The sequence below is a fragment of the Neofelis nebulosa genome, chromosome 9 (genome assembly GCF_028018385.1).
Source record: "Neofelis nebulosa isolate mNeoNeb1 chromosome 9, mNeoNeb1.pri, whole genome shotgun sequence".
Classification (NCBI taxonomy): Eukaryota; Metazoa; Chordata; class Mammalia; order Carnivora; family Felidae; genus Neofelis; species Neofelis nebulosa.
The window spans coordinates 16,136,113-16,146,753 of NC_080790.1; the positions used below are offsets into that span (position 1 = coordinate 16,136,113).

At 57.3% G+C, this 10,641-nt stretch overlaps 1 protein-coding gene across 1 annotated transcript in view; it reads right to left on the reverse strand.

Annotated features, from left to right (window-relative positions):
• Positions 1 to 9,909, reverse strand: part of HS1BP3 (HCLS1 binding protein 3) — a 31,204-nt gene extending 21,295 nt beyond the window's left edge. The window contains exons 1-3 of the mRNA XM_058682634.1: positions 9,803 to 9,909; positions 4,906 to 5,071; positions 979 to 1,186 (exon numbers count right to left, since the gene is read on the reverse strand). Coding sequence (XP_058538617.1) covers positions 979 to 1,186; positions 4,906 to 5,071; positions 9,803 to 9,834 — 406 coding nt within the window. The 5' untranslated portion in view covers positions 9,835 to 9,909. The remainder of the gene's footprint in view (positions 1 to 978; positions 1,187 to 4,905; positions 5,072 to 9,802) is intronic.
• Positions 9,910 to 10,641: the final 732 nt, after the last annotated feature.

A 10,641-nucleotide genomic window follows, 5' to 3' on the forward strand; every position in this document is an offset into this window, starting at 1 on the left:
GAGAAGAGAAACCTGGGCTCTGCAGCCTTACCCAGTCCCAGCCTTCTGTGCATTCACTGGTTTTGCTTTTATTCTTCACCCCTTAAATTTTTTTTTTTTTTGGGGTGTATTTGCTATTTGTTAATTGTCTTCTGAAAACCTCCCATCTGTCTTGTGAAGCTTAGAGACCACGGTCATTAGGAAGAGTTAAACAGAATGGTCCAAAGAGGGGAGAAAGTCAGGGGGAGAGTCCAGCACCTCCTGATGGGACCTCTCCCCACCCAGGGGTGCACAGGCACTTCATCTGCCTTGGACGGCAAGCCTGGACGGCGCCCGGGTGTACCGAGTGGGAAGGAAAACGTCAGCCACCCTTGTACAGCACTTCCTGCACAGCAGGCTCTGTTCTACATGCTTCACACGCATGAGCTCACTGGATTCTCTTGCCACCTGGCTGCCAGGCATTGTCCCATCTGACAGCTAAGGAAACTCGAAGGGGAAGGAGGTGGCTGAGGACACATACTACAAGGGTTTGAAGTCCCTGCCACTGGGCCAGTGTGGGCTGAGCCTCCACCTGTAGCCATACCCAAAACACACCTGTGGGGGGCAAGCTGAGGGAGATGTCCCCAGGGACCAGGTCCCCAGGCCTGGCTGGCAGGAGGCAAAATGGGGTGTGTGGGTTGAGGGCGGGGTGGAGCTCTGGGGATGCCAGGAGGGGCATGGCGCCAGGGGCATGGGCCTCTGGTGGAGTCAGACTACAGAGAACACCCTGTATGAGCCCCATCTGGCACCCAGGCAGTCAGTCCTCAAAGACCAGGTGCCAGCCTCTCCCTGCCCACCACCACGGCCGGGCAGCGGGTAAGGCCCACCTGCCTCAACAGCCTGGCTGAAGCTTCCTGACTGCAGGCAGTAGCTGTGGACCCATACTGGCCCAGCCAGGGGAGTGAGGCCTAGTTCTGGGCCGGGGGAGACCTCAGGGGTTTGGGACAGAGCCTCAGGTACCTAAGAATTCTAGCAGCTCTGGGCTTCCTGCCAACTCGGCGTCCTTTGAGACACAGCGCAGAATCTCATTGAACAGGACTCTCCTTTCCCGGATGTCAGACTCCCCAACGAACAGGACCTTCCTGGGGAGTGGGGGAAGGCTGGCCGTGGGGTAATGACTGCTCAGTTTCTGGTAGAACTCCTCGATCTCGCTGTACTTTTTGGAGACCTGGAATGAGAGGGGCATGTGGTTTCCTGAGTACTCTCCCCCTTGCCCCAACCAGACAGTCCAGAGGCCGGGCTGTTTGGAGAGCCTGTCCCCAGGACAGGTGCCTTGGGGCACCTCTGACCCTCCACCCATCATCCTTCCTCAGCTCCATTCTCAACACCCCTAATCAGTACTAGGCTCAATTATGAAAGTCTGAGTAGCCAGAGAGAAGATACAGCCATGGTGGATTCCAGGCACTGTCACACGTCCAGGTAGAGACATTTGGCACAGGGACCCTGGCCCAGCCCACGGGTGACCAAGGAGGCCGGCTGCCTCCGTTCTGGGCCTTCAGCAGACTAGTGGGGTGACCTCATGGTTTGGCCAGCTGTTAGGTCATCTTCCGACAACCACATGAGTCACCTTTTCTCAACACAGATCTCTGGATCATATTCCCACGTGCAAGCAGCAGCCTTCTAGCTGGAACCATCCCTACAGGGCTCCAGTGGAGAAGAACCGGATATTACAAGGTTGTTTCTCAGCCCTGCTGTCAGCCAGAACCTCAATGCACACTGGGACCTCGGGGGAGCAGGTTGGCAGGTGGTCCCAGGCCACCAGAGTCACCCTGACACTCAGTTCCCAGCTGAGTTCACATTCTATGAGGCCACCTCTGCATGATCTCTGCCCCACAAGGCTCAGGCCCTGCACGGAGGGAGCAGCCGTGGCACAGTGGGTCGGAGGCATTGCCGCAGTCTGTGCAACCCAGCGTGGGTGCTCAAAGAGTCACCTGCTCTGACCACACACCCACCCACCAATCGCCCAGCATCCTCCCTTGTCTTGGACTCTGTATGCTGGGCCTGGCTCCCCAGCTCCTCTGACGGAGCACTGAGCATAAAAACAGAGATAGACCCACCTGGCTCCTGGGCCAGGGCCAAACCTGCAGCACAGCACTGAATGCTGGTGTGGCTGAGGACGCTGGGGGTGTCTGGAGGTGCTGACGTGAGACCTGGCGATCCCGGTGCACAGCTGTGTTGGAGCGCACGGCCCTGGCTAACTACAGCTGTCACCAGAACCCCCAGCCTGTGAGGGTTTCACATGCCGGCAGGCGGCTGGAGCACTGGAGGAATTTAGTCCCCCAGTCCCCTTCTCCACCTTCCCCCTGCCAATGGGGAGTTCCCTGGGCCAGGCGGCTGCAGCCTGCAATTGTCAACTGGATCTGGAGCTAGCTCCAGAGCTGGATCTGGCTCTGGAGCTGTCCTGAGAACAGCCCTCAAGGAAAAAGGTAAGAGGATCCTTTCAGGAAAGAGATGTAGGTTCTAACCCCTGGGTCCTGAGAACAGTGACTCCAGCCAGGAGGGGGACTCGGCCCAATCAGGGAAGCTGTGACCCTGAGGATTGAGCGCCCTCTGCTGGCCTGACAGCCCCACGCGGGTCTGGCCCTTGGACCCAGCAGGAGTGGAATGGGGTCCTGGAAGCTTCAGGTTTCCTGAGCACTGACAGCGTGAGAGGTCAGGAAGTTTTAAGTCAGGGGTGCCCCCCCGCCCAACCAGGACCCACATTCATCAGTGTTCCAAAGCAAGGGCTTCTCAAGCAGCTTCCTGAACAGCTGGGAGAAGAGGCTCGGGGAGAGGCCATGGGTGCAGAGGTGTGAGCTGCTGTTCACCTGGGGCCCCCACGGGCAGGGTGCACAGCACTGCTACCCTGAGCCTCTCCGGGGCAGGCGTGTATGCTCATACGGCCAGCACATGTGGGCACCGCTAAACAGCAAGCACACCCAGTGTCCCTTTTTGGGGGCTGTTTTACTTTCTGATGAGCAGTTCAATTCATGTTTTTATCGAGACATGTATCCTTTTCGGGAATAGAATGCAAAATGCTCCCCCCTCCTTTTTTTTAAGCTAAATCATGAAACTTCATAGATTTCATGGGGGGTAAATGCATTCTCCTCTGCCCTCACAGGTGGTTCAAAATGTGTGAGAAGCCCCTGCACGCATGGCCATCCATACACGCACTTAACACCCTTTGCAGTTCTCACTGGCCAGTCTCACAAAAGACTGGCACTGGGGGATGCACGGGGGTGTAAAGATGTCTCCACCATGGCCTCGCACATAAGGGTGGCCCTCTGTGCAGGACTCAGACCTGCCGGGATGCTCCTCCAGGGCTCCCCGGATGTTGCTTCTCATTATGCCCAAAGACACGTACCTCAGATATTCTCTTCTGCTCCCAGCCCTGAAAACGTGTGTGTGTTCAGCTCCACAGTGGGTCAAGTCAGATGATCAGGAGTTGCAAAACCCCAGCACTCAGAGCCACGCAGAACCAGATCCAGCACCCGACATTAGACCTGGATTCTCCCTAAACATCATCGATTTAAGTGGGCGCCTGGCTGGCTCAGTCGGTTAAGCGTCCGACTCTTGGTTTCGGCTCAGGTCACGATCTCATGGTTTTTGAGTTTGAGCTCCGCAATGAGCTCTGTGTTGACAGTGTGGGGCCTGCTTAGGATTCTCTCTCCCTCCCTCTCTACCCCTTCCCTGTTCTTGCTCTCTCTCTCAAAATAAATAAATAAACTTTAAAAAAAGGTCAATTTAAGGAGCAAATGAAAGACATCGTGCTCTTTTCGATGCTTCCCATGTGTTAAATATCCTGTAAAGACCGTGCCATACATTTTTCTCTCTTAGAAGGTGATGTCTCTTCTGATAGGTCACCAGAGGTAGGTAATTCATGGTTTTCCTTTCTGTCCTGGCTGCCAGGAGATTCAGAACTAAATATGTGCAAACCTGTAGCTGTTGATCCTGTCTGTACCACAGGACTCTGGCTCATTTTACCTTTAATTAAAAGCTCTCTCTTCCCTTAGCTCCTGCGACTCCACGATGCCCCCTTCTCTTCCCTTCGCCTCAGAGGCTCCTCCTTCTCCGTGACTGTCCCTGAGCTGCCTGTGTGTCTGGGGCTTCCTCCTAAACCTTCCCTTTGCCCAGTCCCTCACTCCAGCCTCATGTGTCTGTGGGACACTTCAGACTCCACACATCCCCCCTTAGACCCGCCCCTCCGCCGGTGCTCTACAGTTGGTGCAAACAGTCAGCCAGCAAATGATATGCATGTTACTTTGGAAATACTGTATTTTACAACTCTCTCCCTCCCTCTCACACCAACTCCTGCTGGCCTGCCTCCAGCACTCCCCTGGGGAATCACTGGACTCGTGACTGGGCCCCCTGCCTCCTGCCCGGTTCCTTCTAATCCAACTCCACTCCCCACCAGATGGGCCAGCGAGTCACTCCCCTACTTCAAAGTCCTCCTTGGCTGCAAGACAAGTCAGGCTCTCTACACGCCCTCCGTGACCTGGATCCTGCCCGTCATCACCCTCATCTTCTACTTCATCCAGGATGACACTGAACTGCGTGTCCAACCTCCGTGGTTGGACTTACAGTTGCTTATGCCCCGCCCTCTGCCTGGGATTCCCTTCTCCTGTATAGCTCTATGGGCTCACTTCTCACCTCCAGAAATCCTCCAGAACATTTCCCAAGGGTGGGCCAGGTGCTGCTTCTCTGCACACCCACAGCCCCATGCGCTCCTGTCATGGACTGCACCTGTCTCTTTCCCAGTCTGTCTCCCCTCCGACCATAAGCACCTGAATCGCTCTTGTGCCCTTACCACCCAGCACTAGAGAAGCGCCCGCTCCCTGATGCTGCTCACACCTGTGCACCTGGCCCCCGGGCCCCCTGAGGAGCACCCTGACAGAGCCCCCAGCTCACCAAGAACTGGACGACATCCTCGGGCCTGTGCTTAGCCGACTTGAACGCAGCCAGCCGGGTTACCACCAGGATCTGGTACTCCACGTGGCCTGACATCATCTTGCCCCGCACCTCCTGGTGCTGGGGCACGGTCAGGTCGAGGCCTGTGTGGACATTCTGAACTCGCCTGCCAAAGGGAAAGAAGGCAAAGGAAGCTCAGGTTCAAGTCAGCAGGCTTCTCGAGTGAAATGCAGACAGGACCTCGTGGTGGCCCTGCAGGCCTGGGGTACGAGGTTCCTCTGCTGGCTGTCCTCAGCGGTCACTGCTTTAGGCCACCTGGCCCACCACACACCGGCCTCTCACGGGGCCTGGCTCGTGAGCCCCAGGCCTGGACCCTGCCCTTGGGCTGCTCCCGGACAAGGGGCTGTCCCCAGCAGGAAAACGAGCGGGAGCGGAGGAGATGCGGCTCGTGGAAAATCACCAGTGGGAAGGTGTGTTAACACACTCAGTTCATGTGCCCCTGAAGGATGGAGGGGATGCATGCGGGGGCAGTATTCCCACCAAGGAAAGTGCCTGGCTATCTGCACACCGTGCAAGAATGACTACCGCCAGGAACTTGGGCAGAGACACATCTCTTCAGCTACCTGGGGGGAGGGGAGGGGGGCAACCTGGCTACTACAGAACCTGTGTAGCAGGGGGAGGTTGGAGAGGGCACTGAGTGCAGGGCACAAGGCACTGAGAAGACCTCTGTACAAGGTTGTGAGAGGGTGCTTGGCCAAACATCTTGCAGAATCTGTAAACGCTACACAAACATACTGAATTGTATGGGGGGCCAACAAGTCACAAGACATTTTCTCTGAAGTGAGAAAAAACGGTAAGGATGTCCTCATCCTCCGTAAGGGTGTGATGCAGACCCAAGCAGGCAAATACACATCATGCAAACACCTACGACAGGACCCCTCCTCATCAACGTTGAGACCTACTATGTGCTGGGCAGGACTTCCAGAACACAAGCAAAGGGACGCTCTGTGGAGGGCGCTTCTGGGCTAACACTATACCAGGGCAAGGCCCTCTCCCTCTCTGGCCTAATGTCCCAAAGAGAGTCAAAGACACTCTCCCCCAGGACTCCTTCAACCTCCATGCTAGCACATGACACTGTCACCATGGTGATGCCGTCTGTCACCCACCAGAGAGGACAAGTGCGTATGAAGAGTATACATGCACTGACCACACACCCCTGCACACACACATTTTCATGTGACACAAGGCACATGGTAATGAGCGCAAATCAATTAGGAAGGCCCAGGCGAGCCCAAACGTACCCCTGTGAGATGGAAAAACACACCTAACATATCAGCCTTTTTTCTTTTGCCAGTAATCACACGAGCGCGCTTGGCCTGATGCTGAGTAGAGGCCGTGCTGCTCCGGGCTTTGAACACGGTGTCCACGGTGCTCCAGTTACTAGCGCGGGAGCACAGAGAGGACTAAACATGAGCCTGGTGGCAGCCCGCACAGCTGCAGGGTCTGCAGGCTCTAAGGACCTTACCTAAGTCACTCCCGCTCTGCCAGCTCTACAAAGGGACACAACCATTTCCCCGAGAGGGAACCAGGCACGACAAAGGGAGTCAGCTGCCCAGGTCTCAGCAGGTCAGAGGGGGAGCCAGGGTGTCCTCCCAGGCAGTTGCCCCAGAGCCCAGTGGAGGGCGGCAGGAATTGGGGTCATTATGCTACAGAGCATAGGTGGGAGTGCAGAGGAGGGGGGCCTCTTGGCAGAGGAAAGAAGGCGTGAAGGAACCCTGGCCTCTCTGCTGAGAGGCACCTTCTATCGCCAGAGGGGCTCACTCTCTCCCTCTTAGTACCGTACACCTCCCAGTTCTTTGACCACATCGGGACTTGTAGTCCACGGTCCCACTGCCTTCCACTGATGCTCCTGTTCCTGTCACACCTCCTCAGCTGGGAGGTCCTGGTGAACCACGGTTTCTGGCCTCCATTCCCCTGCCCCATCCCGAAGTCTCCAGTTCTCTGCCTCCTTTGTCCTGGTGCCCAGCAGCTGCACGGGACTGGGATAAACACACAGAGGTGCCGCCTGGTCCCACCTGAAATTCACCGCCACAACCTGCAAGCCACAGCCTAGGCCTGGCACCCCTCCCTTGGTCTAGACTTAGGCTTCTCAAAGTGTGGTCCCTGCCACATTGGTGTCACCTGGAAAATTAGGCCACTGAATCAGAAACCCCGGTGGGAGGGGGGGGGTACCAATAATCTTTGTGTTGACAACTCCTCAGGGTAACTCTGATGCCCCTGAGCCTGACTCTCTCACTCTCCCACCCACCCTAGACGGCAGGCAAACTTTTGCCATAAAGGGCCAGATAGTAAACATTTTAGGCTTTGCAGGACATATGGTCTCTGTCACAACTACTCAACTCTGTCATGTGGTGTGACAGCAGCCAGACAATACATAAACTTTATTACAAAGGCAAGAGGTGGGCATGATTTGGCTCACGGGTACAGTCTGCCCACCTATGCTTTAGACCAAGCTTTTCAAACCGCAAGTGCATCTAAGTCGCCTGGGGAAGCTGCCAGTATGCACATCAGGTCTGGGGTGGGACCTGAGAGTCTGCGTTTCCAGCCAGCTCCCAGATGATGCTGATGCTTCTCAGCTGCTCCTGAGACCCGCTGAGCAGCAAGATACGGCGTCTAAGCTGCCTCTCTCAACAAACCCCCAGTAAACCCCCAGTACCTGTTCTCGCCTGACACCCCTGCTTCTTGGTTCACTGAGAAGGGCAGCAATCGCAGAAATCCCCAAGCCTCCCCCTCACAACTGGCCTGCATCCCACTGGGGACAAACTGGCCGGCTCCTACCTAAGGCTATCACCTACTCAAGGCAGGCTCATGTAAGTCTTCCCCCTCCCCCTGCCTTCTCCTTCTCCCTCCCCCTCTTCCGGCTCTCTCTCCCCTGAGCACACTGTCCCCTTGCTCCCAAGCCCACAGTGCCTTACCACCTCACCCAACACTCCCCCAGGCCCACTCCACTCCAGCCATGCTGGCCTGCTCGCTAGTGCCCAAGCACCCTCTGCCCCAGGACATTGGCTCTGCTGTCCTCTCTGCTTGGTACAGTCTTGCTCAAGATAGCATCATGGCTCTCTCCCTCACAGAGCTTGTCAGGATCTGCCCAACTGCCACTCTATCAGAACAACACTCCTGGACAAAACGGCACACCAATAAACCAGCACTCACTCCTCCTCTTTTTCCCCTACCGTTTTATTTTCCTTCATACCATTTATCATCCCTGACACATCATCCATTTACCTCCTGTCCAGCTGTCCTCACTAAAGCTCCATGAGATGGGCTTCATTTCGGTGACTGCTGCACCCTAGAATCTGAACCAGTACTTGGCAAAGAGTAGGTATGCAATAAGTAGCTGGTGGGTGAATGCAGGTGCGAACCCTAGCGGTGGGGGGCTGCGCTGGAGAGCTGAGTTGGGGCCCAACCATGAAGAGCCTGCCTGATGGCTGGTCTAAGCCTTTGGAATTACCCTGTGGACAGCCCCTCGGGTTTGCCAGCACCTGCCAGCAGGACGGAGTGAGCACTACCCGACTGGCCGTCATCACGAGCACGTGAGACCATGAGCAAGCCCCGTCCGGGCTGGGGCAGGGAGGGAAGCCACCTACCTACCCCCTTCCTAAGCACCCAGCACCAAAGTCACACTCCATCTGCGTGTGGCTGAGCGGGCGTCCGTTGCTGGCCCTACTCATACCTGCCAATCTCAAACCTCCTTTTTGCAGAAAATAAAGCAGGCTCAGGGACAGGTGACTTATGTAGGACCAGGTAAACCTCTGCTGCCAACGAAGACACAACCTGTCACTTCACTGCATCATGAAGAGGACACCAAGCAGGTTCTGGCATCAGGGTTTGCTTACAGAATTACATTTTCTAGACCTCAAGCCACAGGGAAGTTCAGGTTACAGCGGGAAAAATAACAGCTGGGCTAGGCAATACATTTATTTAGGCAATAAACTGTCGTCTTCGACCAAGATTTTGTGTAGGGGGAACAAGAGCGGTGTATCAGTGAGTCAGTCACTCTGCGGAAGAGTAAAAGCGTGTGCACCCCAGGCTTTCCAGGATCCACCTTGCCCTGGGTCCTCCCGGTCTGGGTCAGGGTGGGCCCACACTGCACCTTCTGCCTCTGGGGCCTTTGCTGTCACTTGCTCTTCTCCCGAGCGACCTCGTGAGCAGCTGCCACCTCGTCTCTCCCCTCCACCTGGTTCACTCCTACTCTCCCTAAGGGACGGGACGCGCACTCGCGGGACGCGCACTCGCGAGCAGTCTGGGTTCAGCCCTTGCGCCGTGTTCCTATGGCAACCTGCACCTACTCCCCACACCATCCCTCCCCGTCCCGGCTTGGTCCCGCTTCGGCTCCCTCCCCCCCCCTGCCCCCCCCCGTCCCCCCGTCCGTGTTCATTCCGTCTCCCCTGCAGGGCAGGCCTTTTCTAATTCATCCGCATCCCCAGGCGGCCCGGCACAGAGTGAGCACTGAAAGAAGGTATAAACTAGATTTTCAGGCGATAAAGAAAATGAACGCACGTCGGCAGAGAAGGGCAGAGGAGACCCCCTCTCTGCCCGCCTGCGGGACTAGCCAATCCCGGCCTTCCACTGGGTCTTGGGCCAGTTCGTCACCCTTTCAAGGGCCTCAGTTTTCCCCATCTGTAAAACGGGGATACTCAATGAGCCCACCGCTCCTGCAGGACGGTGGGGCGGTCCACCCCAGAGAACCTGTAGGGCCGCAGGGAAGGCCGGGCCGCGGGCCCACGGGGTCGGCCGCCTCCGCCTGCTCCTCCGACTGGGCGCATCGGGCTCGTTCGCGCGCACCCGGAGTCCACGCTGCCCGAGACGCGGCGCCGGGCACGGGGGTCTGGCTCACCTGGAGGTGACGAGCACCGCCGGGGACTGCATGACCGCGGCGGTTCCAGGCGGGGCGCACGGTCACGGGACCCGCTGGCGCCGGCGTCGCCGCGTCCCCGCCCCGCGCGCTCGGCCCGCCCCGGCTCCGGCCCCGGCCCCGGCCCGCCCCCTGGTGGCCACCAAACTCGGCCTGCGGCCGCCGAGAATTTCCAGCGTTTCTGGAACTTTGGGTGCTGACTGAGCACTGACCGCGGGAGGCCTGGGTCCACCTGGGCTACGCCCCCTGTCCCCCCCGCCGTGCCCCCCCACGCCCCCCGCACCCCGTGCCCAAACCAGTATCCTGAGCCAACCCAGTGGCCAGAAAGCACGCAAGGAAAAACAGAGGAGGCCCGTCGGTAACCCCAAGGCACCGGTTTCACCCTTAGGAGTGCCCAGTGTCCCGGTTCAGAAGGTAAATAACCTGGCTCCTCTGCCTTGGGTTGAGTGTTGGGAAACAACGCAGCCAGTGGTCATGGCCCCGGGGACGCTCAGAGGGTCAAATGAGGTAACTTTACAACCCAGTGAACAAGATCAATTAGACTCATTTGTGGGGTTATCTGAAGAAGCAGCAGCCACTCCGAGGCCTTCCAGGGCCTTCTCAACAAGAGCTTCTCAAAGCTCTTTCCTCTCCCCTGCTAAAGAGGTGTTGTTCTGACCTAGTTCCACTCCATGGAAGACTTGGTGAGACCCCTGCAAATAGACTCTGGACTATCACACAGGGGGATGAGGCCCAGCCCAGCTCAACACAGCAAGGATGAAGCAGGGGTGGCCAAGGGTCTGCGTGAGGGTCAGGGATGGAAAATTACTGGAGGAGACAGC